This window comes from Amphiprion ocellaris, chromosome 16, assembly GCF_022539595.1.
Source record: "Amphiprion ocellaris isolate individual 3 ecotype Okinawa chromosome 16, ASM2253959v1, whole genome shotgun sequence".
NCBI classification, from domain to species: Eukaryota; Metazoa; Chordata; class Actinopteri; family Pomacentridae; genus Amphiprion; species Amphiprion ocellaris.
In genome coordinates this window covers 21,034,121-21,048,378 of record NC_072781.1, presented here as the reverse complement: position 1 = coordinate 21,048,378, position 14,258 = coordinate 21,034,121, and the positions used below count along the sequence as shown (strand labels likewise).

Here is a 14,258-nt window from a genome sequence, read left to right as displayed (position 1 = left end):
AAAAATTATATATAATAGCATAATGTCACTTTTAGCTTGGAGAAAGCCAATGGATTACCTCTGGAAAGTCCATGCCAGACGCAGTGTCAGGTCAACAGGACTTCCAAGCAGTTCTTTAATGACTTCCTGTCTGCTAGGGGGGCTGATCCTCCAAACTGATCCCGAACTACCTTCAATCATGGCTGTCACAATGTCCTCATAACTGTAGAGAGTGATGAACTGCATGGCCACCTAATCGCAAATACACACACGAATTAGTGCAACATAGAGATGTGCAGGGGAGCAGCAACTCAAATAGGACACACACATTCACAATAATGATTAATATGTTAAAAAATGATATAAGAACTCTGTTTACATCAAGAACTTAAAATGTACAGTGGGCTTAGTATAGAGTACTGATACAAAAATGGACAGCACTGAGTGCTATTTAAACCTTTAAGCAATTTTTGTCCTCTTGGACATGAAGTTTAAACATTTATAACACATGTCCATAACACAATCGAATACACAGTCACTTTAGACACACACAGGTGTGTGCTTTTCTACATTTTGTCCAGTCAATTCGGTTTGTCCAATCAAGTTCTAGACACGTTTAATATAGTTTTTATAGTTTGTTATTAGTTATTATAGTTTATTATAGTATAGACACGATTATTATAGCAAACAGCATCTGAGCACAGTTTAGAGCACCACAGCAAATGGTCTGAATATTTTTGTAAAGAAGAGTTTCCTGTTTTTGTTTTTAGTAAATTATTTAAATGTATTATAAATATGAATTCGGAATGTTTTCAAACACATATTTTCACTCTGATTATGAGATTTTGAGTGCTGATTGGGGCTGCACAGTGGCGTAGTGGTTAGCACTTTCGCCTTGCAGCAAGAAGGTCCCTGGTTCGCGTCCCGGCTTTCCCGGGATCTTTCTGCATGGAGTTTGCATGTTCTCCCTGTGCATGCGTGGGTTTTCTCCGGGTACTCCGGCTTCCTCCCACAGTCCAAAAATATGCTGAGGTTAATTGATTATTCTAAATTGCCCGTAGGTGTGAATGTGAGAGTGCTTGTTTGTCTTTGTATGTGGCTCTGCGACAGACTGGCGACCTGTCTAGGGTGTCCCCTGCCTTCACCCTAAGTCAGCTGGGATATGCTCCAGCCCCCCCGCAACCCTAATGAGGATTAAGCGGTGTATAGATAATGGATGGATGGATGGAGTGCTGATTGAATGACAAACATTGCCAATTCTATTAATTTAAAATTACATTTACGACACAATAGAAAGTAAACAGATCTAAATACTTTTTGAAGTGATTGCAAATTTACACAGTGGAAAATGCTTGTGCAGTTCCATGCCTTTAAGAGTCTAGAATGTAGACACTGAATGACATCCTGCAAGAACTATAAGACCCATTCTAATAAATGCACTTACTACAGCATTCAAACAGCAAGAAAAAAACATAATTGTAGTACATTCAAGTTAACAAATAAATCAAAATGAATTCAGTACACACAGCATTGTCCCCAAAGTTTTTGGTGAGGTTGTCATATTCTTCCTTTGTAAAGGGCTGGATTGATTGCTGCTGCACACTCATGGTAAACAGGGGCTGCACACACACACAGAAAAATCACAGTAGTGGATTACATTGTTGCATCAACTGTGCTTTATGTAGACAGTTATGACCCATTGCTAAAGACTTTAGTTCCATCAGTGAAAAACTTATTTTTACACACCAAAATCTGGGATAATCATGGAAAATGTACTTGTATGACCTTCTGGCTTAACTTAGGAGCTAATTGATTCCCATCTTCTACTTTCATTCAGAACAAGTACAGTCTTGAAATATACCACTGTGATAAAATAACACAATTCAACATGATATAACATCCAGATATTCAAAATTCATAATCTCAGTTTATTTCTCTAGCTTTCAGTAGTCTCCATTTAAAAGCTGGAATAACCCTAAACCCTTGGATAATTCATTCACGAAAGGATCAAACAAAATTATATCAAGTGTAATAAGAAACTATATCTACATTAGTTCCTATATAACAACAATGTATCTTTTGATTTCATACAGCACTGATACTATATCATTTTTAAATTAATATACCGGCATTTACTCAATTTGTCTTAGTAATTTAACAATTACCAAAAAGAAGTATTGGAAATTTTGTTGCTGCTTACCTCATATCCTCCTAGTTTGACTGTCACTGTGACATCAATGGGGTGGTTGACCACACCCACCACTGATCTGACCAATGATATGAAGAGAAGGGGAAACCAGATGATGCAGATTAAGAAGAAGATGATAAGTCCTCCCATTCCATATTTCACGATCTTCTTCTTCTTCTGCCCTTTAGGCTGTGGGTATTTCTGCAGGGAAAATATGTATTTTTAGAGGTAAGTATTTATTACACTTTTTATAAGTTTTGTAAACATACAATATTCCCTACTTCATTTCCAAACATAAACGAGGGGAAACTGGCACAAATCCATCTCAGTAAAGTGGTTCTTGTTGGAACTGTGTAGTTGGAACCAATAGCCTCTGGTAGTGACTCCCAAGGAAAGTTTTCAATACAAATTTCAACACAATTTACAGTGGGGGCTGCACAGTGGCACGGTGGTGAGAACTGTCATCCTGCAGTTAGAAAATCCCTGGTTCATGTCCTGGCCTGAGATCTTTCTGTATGGAGTTTACATGCATGGAACTGGAGCTTGCTGACAAGTGTCTGCTGGCTGCCTGTAAAATGCTAGACTTGTGTGATTCTTTTTATAAAGGCGTACCACAGGTTGTATGGCTGTGTAGATTGTAAGGAGTTACAATTTTCCCTTTAAGCAAAGATTTCTGTGCCCTTATGTACAGAGAAGTAGGTATTTATTGAGTTACTGTCATACAACTCATACCTTCTCTGTCTCACGGCTGCATTTAATGATGAAGATGTTGGCATATATGTCCTCGACACACATCCAGTTCGACAAAGACAGAGTGGTATCAGTCCAAACCCAGTCCATCACTGCCCGCAGCTCCACCAAGAATGGGACCAAACGAAACCTACACACACATTTACACACACAACCATCATGCTGTTAATATACTATACTGATTCTTGACCTATGTAATACTCTCATTTTCCTGTCATAATGAATTAGGGTTTATCTATCTTGGTCAACACAGATATGGAAAGGATCGGCTTCACTGCTTGACCTACATTAACAAATTCTGAGTTTAACTTTGTTCCAGATTGTCTACATTCTACCAAAAACAGGAGGAAAGACAGATACAAATGATACTTAGCACAGAAAGCTATATTTTTCCTTTGTGTCCATACCCTTGGAAGAGAAACAGGTTGAGGTGGTTGTATTTCTTTGTAAGGAAGTTGCCAAGGATACGAGTGGGGTATCCACAGCGGATCTGATAGGCTGACAGGCCGAAGTAAATACACTTGACAAAGTACCAGAGCTGGGCCACAAAGTTCTGATTGAACATCCTAAACAAACAAACATAGAAACAAAGAAAAATTAAAGCTCATTAAAGCTAATATGGAGCAGTATTCTTAAGATTCAACTCTCTCTATATACAGTATCTCACAAAAGTGAGTCCACCCCTTGCATTTCTCCAAATATTTAATGATATCTATTCATGGGACAACACTGACGAAATGAAACTTTCATACAATGTAAAGTAGTCACCGTACAGCTTGGATAACAGTGTACATTTTATCTTCCCATCAAAATAACTAAAACACAGCCATTAATGTCTAAACTGCTGGCAACAAAAGTGAGTACACCCTGAACTGAAAATGTCCAAATTGGGCCCAAGTGCACATTTTCCATCCCCAGTTTCATGTGACTTGTTAGCGTTAAAAGGTCTCAGGTGTGAAAGGTGAGCAGGTGTGTTTAATTTGGTAATATCACTCTCACACATCTCACATTGGTCACTGGAAGTTCAACATGGCACCTCATGGCAAAGAACTCTCTGAGGATCTGAGAAAAAGGATTGTTGCTCTACATAACGATGGCTTAGGCTATAAGAAGATTGCCATCACCCTGAAATTGAGCTGCAGCACGGTGGCCAAGAGCATCCAGCGGTTTAAGAGGACCGGTTCCACTCAGAACAGGCCTCGCCATGGTCGACCAAAGAAGTTGAGTGCACGTGCTCGGCGTCGAATCCACAGGTTGTCTTTGGGAAATAGGCGTAGGAGTGCTGCCAGCATTGCTGCAGAGGTTGGAGGGGTGGGGGGTCAGCCTGTCAGTGCTCAGACCATACGCCACACACTGCATCAAATTGGCCTCTATGGCTGTCGTCCCAGAAGAAAGCCTCTTCTAAAGATGATGCACAAGGAAGCCCGCAAACAGTTTGCTGAAGACAAGCAGACTAAGGATATGGATTACTGGAACCATGTCCTGTGGTCTGATGAGACCAAGATAAACTTATTTGGTTCAGATGGTGTCAAGCGTGTGTGGCGGCAGCCAGGTGAGGAGTACAAAGACAAGTGTGTCTTGCCTACAGTCAAGCATGGTGGTGGGAGTGTCATGGTCTGGGGCTGTATGAGTGCTGCCGGCACTGGAAAATTACAGTTTATTGAGGGAAGCATGAATGCCAAAATGTACTGTGACATACTGAAGCAGAGCATGATCCCCTCCCTTAAGAAGCTGGGCCGCAGGGCATTGTTCCAACATGATAATGACCCCAAACACACCTCCAAGATGACCACTGCCTTGCTAGAGAAGCTGAGAGTAAAGGTGATGGACTGGCCAAGCATGTCTCCAGACCTAAACCCAATTGAGCATCTGTGGGGCATCCTTAAACGGAAGGTGGAGGAGCGTAAGGTCTCTAACATCCACCAGCTCCGTGATGTCATCATGGAGGAGTGGGAGATGATTCCAGTGGCAACCTGTGAAGCTCTGGTGAACTCCATGCCCAGGAGGGTGAAGGCAGTGCTGGAAAATAATGGTGGCCACACAAAATATTGACACTTGGGCCCAATTTGGACATTTTCAGTTAGGGGTGTACTCACTTTTGTTGCCAGCAGTTTAGACATTAATGGCTGTCTTTTAGTTATTTTGATGGGAAGATAAAATGTACACTGTTATCCAAGCTGTGCGGTGACTACTTTACATTGTATGAAAGTTTCATTTCGTCAGTGTTGTCCCATGAATAGATATCATTAAATATTTGGAGAAATGCAAGGGGTGGACTCACTTTTGTGAGATACTGTATATACAAGCGTGGAAAAAAATAAGTACACCTCATAGAAGCTGTTGTCTTTTTTGGACGATATGCTCAACAAATCACATTGAAAACTGTCATTTTGCTGTCATTTTCAAAATTTCAATGAATAAACAGATCAGCCACTTGGAAAAAGAAAGTAGTTCATCACAGCTGGACGAGGTGGAACTAGAAATAAAACTGAAATCATTCCACAAGAAGGAAAATCATCTACAAGTGGCTTAGAATTCAAAGAACTGTCAATTTGTCTCGGACTGGCTGCCCAGCAAATACAGTCCCTGAGCACAGCGTATAATTCAAAAAATGAGTTTCCAAGAGAACTAAAAATTATTCCCATGATCTGCCAGTAACTCTTACAACTGCTGGTGTCAGAGTGCATGTATCTAAAATCAGAAATAGAATGCACACATTTGATAAGCATGGGAGGCATGACAGAAAAACTTTCCAGTCCCAACATTGGAGTAAAACTAGTTTGCTAATGAATCGAGGGGCAAAGACGAACCAAAGAGAGCACTGTTTGGTCATAGTAATAGCAGAATGTTTGGTGCAGACCAAAGCCAGATCAAAAGACAGGGGTTTGAAATGAGCCACACATGCAAGAAAACATCCCAAATATCTTGCAGTTCGAAGAATTTTCCATGGAAAATTTTCAGCAAATGCATATCAGAAACTGATAAACAATTAAGCAACACCTACAAGATGTGTTTAATACTAAAAGTATGTTTTTAACTAGCTTCTAAAGTCAGAGGTGTACTTACTTTTTCCACTGAAAAATATTGCACCTGTTAATATTTTTTGTTGCTAATTAACTGAAAAAACACATTTTCCTTGTTATGTTGTTTAAGTGTACCACCTTCATCTAAAAGTTGCCCAATCAAACATTTGGGATGTATTTAAAATGTGATATACTTGCTTTTTATCAGTGGTCTAAATTACTCTCTAGGATTAAGAAAATAAATCTCTCCCTGTGATTTACTCCATTACTGATATGATAATTTGCTACAAATAATACAGTAAATGCTGAATTCAATTTGACAACACCTTTCAGTGACAGCAGGCAGGATGAAGAACATCCAAAAGTGGATCCCAAAAACAAGGGTCACCTTGAAAAAGAATGATAGGAGAAAGAGAGGACAGAACCAACAAAAAAACCCAAAAATGATTAAATACTTAACATTTTGAAAAACACAGTAGATATAATCTATAAATGAAGAGGAAATCAACTCTACACGTCATTCCAACAAATATTGCAGGTTACCCAGAGCCTTTCTTAAAGCTACCTAGTCTTTACCTGTAACGTCAGCTACACGTGTCCGTTAATTTCAAAGATGAAACCTTTCTAGGAAGTAAATCTGCAAGTTATGCAGAAAAGAGAGTTCACTAGCAAGGGCCACACCTTTAATGAGATGTGCACAATTGAGAATATAAGTGGGATGTTGTTTAGAGCTCAGGTGACTGCTGTGTGGGGAAAGCTTCATTGAGGATCAATGGAAGTTTCCAGGCTAGCAGATCCCCCAAGTAAGCCTCCTGAAGAATGGAGAAGACTGAGCAATGTGCAGATGTTAAGTAGACATAAAGCGAGCTAACGAAGACCAATGGCCATTAGTTTGCTCTGCTGGGAATGGAAGCAAGAGGTTGTTGAGATGAGGAGATAGAAGAAAGGAAGGAAACTGGTGTCCTGCCACCAGAATTGTGAGTGGTTGATGGTTAAAGTTGGGAACAGAGGTTAGTGAAATTGGCATCCTGGTGCCACAAATAAGAGTATAAGACTATAAGACACTCTGTCTCTCTAGACAGAGAAAGAGAGAGAGAGACAGAGAGAGAGAGGTTGCTGGAAATGAGGGAAGGAGGACAGATGAGCTGGCAATGTGGTGCCAGTAGACAGAGACAGTTGCAGGGAAGAGAGGAAGGAGGAGAGGTGAGTTGGCAACCCGGTGCCAGTGGAGGGAGGGAGAGGTTGCTGAGAACAAGTGATATGGAGGGGAGGAGCTGTAAAAAGACTGAGGTTGATGGGGACAGAGGATGAAGGAAAGATGACTTGGCAACCTGGTGTGTGGAGACAGAGAGAAGGAGAATGCTGAAAATAGTGTATGCAGCAGAGATGAGTGTCGAGAGAGAAGAGGTTGCTGAGAACAGGAGATATGAAGCATAGGAAAGGGCAACCCGGAGCCAGAAGAGAGGGAGGAAGAGCTTGTTCAGAAAATAAGACAGTGAAGAGGTAAATTGCCTCGAGATTGCCAGATGTGGTGGAGCTGAGAACAGGCAAAACTGGCAACTTGGGTGGAGCAACAGAGAACGTACTGACCTCATGCTTGGCACACAGCCACAGTGTCTGCTGAAGGGAGGATTGTTTTGGTCATTTATCTGTTAAGAACTCTGGAAGTTTCTCAGGAATTGACATGGTTTAACTTTGTTGCCAGAGCAGTGGCTGGTGACCCCTTTTTATGAAGCTATCTGAACATGCTCAGGAGTGTGGAAGTGTGACAGGTGCTTTAGAATACGGCAAGATAGTAATGGTACGTAGCCACATTTTTACATGCTAGACTGTTATAAACCTGGATATAACATGAGCTGGTTCCCTGCTATTCCCACTCCCAAGAAAGGCCATCTGACGATCAAAGGGGCTGATGTACGAGAGGTCCATCGTGAGTCATGGCTTATCAACAATGTTTGTTGCTCTGTGCACAAGAAGTAAGAACGCACAGCAAGCAAGAACAAATGAGTGTGCAGAGCAGACCAGCATTTATAGACAGATGGCAGAAAGATGAGTATGTAAGGTGTGGTCCTGCTCCTGAAGTTCAGCTAAATATTCTACCCTCATAAAATCCACTCACTGGTGTCAAATATAAAGCCCTCCACCGTCTGATCTCTTCAAAGAGAAAATATAAAACCAGACAGATGGATACATAAATGAAATTTAAATATATGGACTGAACCTGGAAGATGAGTTTCCCCAAGACAGCTTTGCGCAGGTATAGGGCTCTGTCAATGATCATAGTGCTGAACTGGATGAGGAGCATCACCAGGAAGGCCTCAGGTACCTGGTCTTCTGACAGAGTGGAGGCTATGTCAGCTGCTGCACTATGTTTCTGATGGGAAAAAAGACAAAATTAATATGGGATTTCCTATATTATCTGAATAAAATATTATTTTCCAATTATTAAATGCCTTTTTAAATTTCATATATTTACTAAAAATTATTGTTTTAAAAATGACAGTCATTATCTCTGTTAGTGGAAATAATTTTAAAGTTATATTTTATCGATAACAATCAAGCAATGCTATTTTCACACAGGAATCTAAAACTACTAACAGCTCCTTATTACAGTTTTTCTCAATTGATAAGACACTGTTCCTGAAAAATAGCACACATTTCCCAACACACTGCACACTATTTTTTTTTTTATTTGAACACAGTTCACAAAGCACTGCACACTTGTGTCAAAAGCACACTTAGTTGTCAAAATCTGAACTTTGTTTTCAAAATTAAGACACACGAAGCAAAACTCCTCAAAAATGAAAACTTAAACACAAATGCATCCTATAAATGACTCAGAGGGGTCCATTGCAGTGCCTGACTGTACATTATAAAACAAAAATGTTAGACAAAAAATACAGCACTGTATTGTACACAGTACAGTATGTAAACATTTACACCACATCTGCATCAATTCTTTCAGCCTGGTCAGGCCACAGGACCTCATCAACATCACTAGCTATGTTTTCTCTGAAAAGACAGACCTAGTGTGTCTGATCCAGCCCTGACACGCATCAACAGAAACATCACCACATGCCAAGACCACTGATTGCAAGAGATTTTCCCAAAGTCTGGCTGCTCCTCATATACCTTCCACCTCCATGTAGAGAAGAATTCTTCTATAGGATTCAGAAAGGGAGAATATGGTGGCAGAAAAACCACAATAACTTGGGGGGTTCATATTGAAACATTCCCAAATCAATAGTCCTCTATGAAAACTAACATTGTCCCAGATGTATTTATGTGTATCATCAGAATCCAACTGAAAAACTCTCTGGAACAAACGCACACAAAACAGAGAAAAAGTCAGTCATGTACACTTTCTGTAATTTTACCAGCACTTGTGAACCAGAATTATGCATTAGATTTTTTTTACAGTATTCTCAGAACATTTCTGACTACTTGTATTGTTCCAGCATAGACATGTCACTGAAGTGACAAACAACATTTACATACATGTAAAGTAAACCACAGTAAACCTGAAACCATTTACTTTATGCACCATCTTTACCATCTGCTGACCTTAACAACAGATTGCATTCTGAATAGCTAATGCTGTTTCCCAGCAGGTTTTATAGTGTGCAGTTCATTGACAAAAGTGTTTTCAGTTTTGACTTGTGTCTTAATTGTGACAGCAGTGTTGGAACAGTGTCCCAATTCTGCTTCCTAGTGTTCACTTTTTGAAAAATGTGTGCTATGAGTGAAAAAGTGTGTTCAAATGAGCAAAAAACGTGTTCAGTCTTTTGCAAAAAGAGTTCAAGAGTTTTGGAAACTGTGTGCAAACCATGAATAGTGTCCAAAATTTGAACAGCAGTGTCCTGTTTTTGAGAAATGTGTGCAGTCAGTTGGTGGCTGTGTGCAGTGAATGGAATTTAGTGTCTTATCAATTGAGAAAAACTGTAAAAAAGGATAAAAGTTAAATACAATAAACACAGAAATACTTCACAGAAAATATAATTAAAAAATGTCATAAAACCTGCTATGTCTGGAATCTGTGTCAGTTTAGACAGGAATACAAACACCTTTAGAAGCTATATGTCTGTTTATCAAAGCAGGAAGCCATTACAGATCTTGACAGATCTTGACAGTAAATTGTAATATCAGCAGTTAACATACTACCAATCCCTTACACTGTATACAAAATAAAAGGGGCTAGCACATTAAAACAAATGAGCTAAGTAGGCTTACTCAATTTAAACAGCAAATAATGTTTTTGTACATGACATTTTAATTTCATTTCTGTTTTAATTAAGAAATGTCATTTCTTCTCTTTGCAGTTTCTGTTTTCGATACCGTATATCACTGCTAACTGATAAATAATCACAAAGTCCCAACTTCCTTTTAACCATCTGACCTTCCATCCATCTCTTACCCCAAAAGCCCAAAAGCCAAAGACAATGATGATGAAGTCAATGACATCAGTGAGGAACATGAGGGCATAGACATCGGTGGCAGCCCGATAGTCATCATGGAGAATATCTTTGAAGAAACCCTGAGCCGGGCTGTAAGCACTCTGAATACTGCATGAGAAAAAAAAAACATGGATTAAACTACTGCACTCCTGGGAAAAACAAGGACATTTCACTAATGTACTACATGGTTCTAAATCGATTGTATTAATCTTTTTCATTTAGGTATTAACATGTGAAAACATTGTTGAGTGTGACTGGCGATTTTTGCTTCCAGTGACATCATAGCTTCTATACTCAACTCACCCAGATACCAGGGCATTTTTGATCTTGTGTCCTGCCATCAGTAATTTCTGACTGGCTGCCTCTCTCCTCCTGCCTTTATGCTTCTTCTTCTTCACTGGCTCCTTTTCAGAATCTGCAGTCTCAGCTGTGGACTCCTCTGGAACAATCAGAACCAAGGAGGAATTCAAACAGAATTTACACAACAGAAAAAAACAAAAGCAAGGACAGTTTTCACTTTGTTACACATGCTATGTTGATGTCTGTTGATTGCCTTGATACATAAGAACAGCTGTAAAGAAATGCAGTTGGCGTTACACCTCTACCATCACAGTCCACACCTAACAAAGTCACAAACCTTTATTGCGTTGTTTTTTGGGTAGTATAGTTTTTTTTCGGAATCGGATGCTGCTGCTTTTCTTTGAGATTTCCTCTGTCGCTTGTTCATTTTCTCCCTCTATCCTTTCCCTAGAGTCCAACATGTTCTCCATCCCAGGAAGCATTTCATGTCCATCTATTGACACAGCGGTTGCTGGTTCAGGTTCAGGGGCTTGTTGGGTAGCAGCAGCAGAGCTGGTACTCGGTTCAGTGGAGTCCACACTATCCTATATGTATGAAAAACAGATTTTTAAAAACTAGGACTTCGATCCTAATATCTTTTCTGATACTATTTAGAGTAAAATTCATTTTGAGATTAACAGATAAGTCTTTCTTCATTGCTGAATTAAGATATCACAGATTTGTTCAATGGCAAAATAGTCATTGATAGCACAGTCACCAGTGCCAAATAATAAGATAGTATTTGCTCTAACCTTTTGAGGTTGGTTCATTTCAGTAAATCCCAGGTTTTCCGGGTCGGATGTTGTATTAACTTGGTCCTCCTTCCTCTCTCCATCTTCATCTCTTTCTCTACTTTTTCCTTCAACCGTAAAACTTTCTGTTGACGGGCCCTGCTCTTCTAGACGGCCCTCTTGGTCCCACAGACCATATCGCTGTGTCCACACACAACACGCACACACACACACACACACACACACACACACACACACACACACACACACACACACACACACACACACACACACACACACACACACACACACACACACACATACACACACACACACACACACACACAAAAACACAAACACAAAAACAAATACAAACACAAACACAGTAGGTCACCTTTGTGTGGCATGCTCAATTGTGTTTTGCTACAGTGAACATGTGATCGAGGACAATGTTAGAAATGAAGATAGCAACAATAAAATCCAGACCTCTGTCTACACAAGACTTTTTCACAGGATTTTAGTTTCAGAAAAAAAGTGTGTGGTTCAGTTAGCATCAAACCCAGGGCCCTGTTATTGTCAGCTGACATAAAGACTGATTCTGAATCACCTGACACAATGAGTGATCCTGAGTCAGATGACATTCTCCCTGCTCAATAAACTATTTCTGAGTCAACTGATGAGATTCTATCTATCTAAATCTGTTCCTGAATCTGTTCCTGAGTCATCTGACAAGTTCTCTGCTCATGAGTCTGTTTCTGAGTTGGCAGACAGAAAGAAAGTTCCCTAGTTAACTGACATCTGTCCTGTTCATGAATCTGTTTGAGTCTTTAAGTTTCTACATTAGCAGATACGAAGCCTGTTCCAGAGTCTGACTCGCTTGACGTCTCCCCTGTTGGGTCTGAGTCGCCTCACATCACTGATCTCATCCCTGTGACACTGCCTGCCTGATTCTCCTCATTATTCTTGTCTCTGTTTGGTTTACCTGTTACCCGTCTTTGCTTCTACTGCTGCTTGTGCTTCATGTGCTCATCTGGTGTGTGTTTTCTGAACCTTTTTGGATTTGAGCTTGATTGGATTCTGTTTCTTTGGATTAGTTCTTTAGTTTTTCCTTGGACTTTTAGCTAGTATTTTATTGTGGACATTCAGCCATCTTCTACTGGCTCCCCTGCCTTTATTAACTCTGTTCACTTTAGATTCAAGTTTGCTTTGTTGCTTTTACCTGGCTGTCTGTGTTGTCTGCATTTGGGCCCTATTTCTGAATCCCCTGTGACAGTTTTTTCACTGTAAAATTGTTAAAATAAAGACAAAAACCTTGAGTGATTTATGTGTGTCCAAATTGTTCAGCAGTACTGTGCTCCTTTCCTTCCAGTGTGTTTCTCATTCGCCCATTCACACACCACTGGTGACAAAGCTGCCATTCAAGGTGCTTGCCTGTCATCAGGAGAAAACTTTGGGTTTCAGTGTCTTGCCCAAGGACACTTTGACATGTAGGGGATTGAACTGCCAACTTTGCAATTAGTGGACAATCTGTTCTGGCAATTGAGCCGCAGCTGCCCAGACAAGTTTAGCAACAAGAAGAACATTGACAGTCTGGTGTAACCATCACAGCAATCATTGTCAATACTAACTCACCATGAGCAGAGATCTGTGGAAGAACAGAGCCAGCAGCTGGAGAAGATCATATCTTATGTAGTTGTCAGTCTTTTCCAGGCCAAGGATGCGAGGTGGGAAGAAAGGCTTGTCTTCATTTAGGGTCAACTCATAAACACTGTTCCACGGAAAGAATCCAAACTGGAAAATGTATTTAACCACCACCATTACCTGAAAAGAGGCACAGAAAACAGCAGTCCCACCAGTCAGACCAGAAAAGTGCAAAGACACGCTTCCCCCATCAAATCGGTCAATAACATATACAGTATGAACTACTGTTGTGACCTACAAAGAGCGCTTCTATAGGACTAAATTACTGTAGGTCAGTTGTTGGGTTACAGTGGTTCCTTCACCAATAATTGAAGGATCACATAGTGTACATTGAACCAAAGCAAAGAAAAAATAGTTGCTTTAAGGATTACTATAATGAGATCAGTGGGGTATGGCTGTGTCTGTAGAAGTTAGTTGTACAATGTAATCATTGTATTGTCAGTGTTGCAAATCATTCTACAAAACGTCTTATTTTCAGGCTGCTACATAGGTACATAATAACATAATTTTTGTAATTTTCCTATTGTACACCGTCACAATGGAATGAAATTAAGGAGTGTAAGGTATTGTACAAAAAAGGTGGGTGGTCAACAAACCAGTTTTGAACCAGGGTTACACATTGGAAGCTGATATTGTCCAATTCCACAACATATCTACAGCATATTTTTTGTCGCTCTGTGTCAACTACATTATCAAAATTTTGTCCAGTGGGCAAAAAAAGTGTGCATTTTTGCTGTGTTGTTTGGATTGACTGAATGAATTATTGAATGAATGTGGAAGACACCATTGTGTGTGATGGCAACATGGACTGGTGGTAATATTGCCACCATCTTGGCCAAGAACATCTACAATGGCAGCTGTATTTTTGGCTTAATTGAGCAAAAAATACATCCTAACCTTACATCAGCCTACTTTGTCAAATTAATGAAAAGATTAATAAAATTGCAGATAGTAAAAAAAAAAAAAAAAAAAAAAAGCTAAAAAGAATAAATATCTCAGTAAAGCTGCAGAGTGATCTGATGACAAATCTAAAGCATTTTGACTGGTAGATCTTTTGAGATCATTTGTGTAAAATTGGGAATGGTGATAGTGT

At 39.8% G+C, this 14,258-nt stretch overlaps 1 protein-coding gene across 3 annotated transcripts in view; it reads right to left on the bottom strand.

The window, feature by feature from the left end:
* piezo1 (piezo-type mechanosensitive ion channel component 1) overlaps window positions 1–14,258 on the bottom strand; it is a 98,471-nt gene that overhangs the window by 4,394 nt on the left and 79,819 nt on the right. For all 3 annotated transcript variants that reach the window (XM_035944723.2, XM_023262809.3, XM_035944724.2), the window contains 12 exons: window positions 13,097–13,285; window positions 11,486–11,665; window positions 11,032–11,278; window positions 10,698–10,833; window positions 10,355–10,502; window positions 8,162–8,314; window positions 6,267–6,328; window positions 3,325–3,483; window positions 2,900–3,047; window positions 2,180–2,368; window positions 1,506–1,598; window positions 59–231 (listed from right to left, as the gene is read on the bottom strand). In XM_035944723.2, the coding sequence (XP_035800616.2) occupies window positions 59–231; window positions 1,506–1,598; window positions 2,180–2,368; window positions 2,900–3,047; window positions 3,325–3,483; window positions 6,267–6,328; window positions 8,162–8,314; window positions 10,355–10,502; window positions 10,698–10,833; window positions 11,032–11,278; window positions 11,486–11,665; window positions 13,097–13,285 (1,877 nt within the window). The remainder of the gene's footprint in view (window positions 1–58; window positions 232–1,505; window positions 1,599–2,179; window positions 2,369–2,899; window positions 3,048–3,324; window positions 3,484–6,266; window positions 6,329–8,161; window positions 8,315–10,354; window positions 10,503–10,697; window positions 10,834–11,031; window positions 11,279–11,485; window positions 11,666–13,096; window positions 13,286–14,258) is intronic.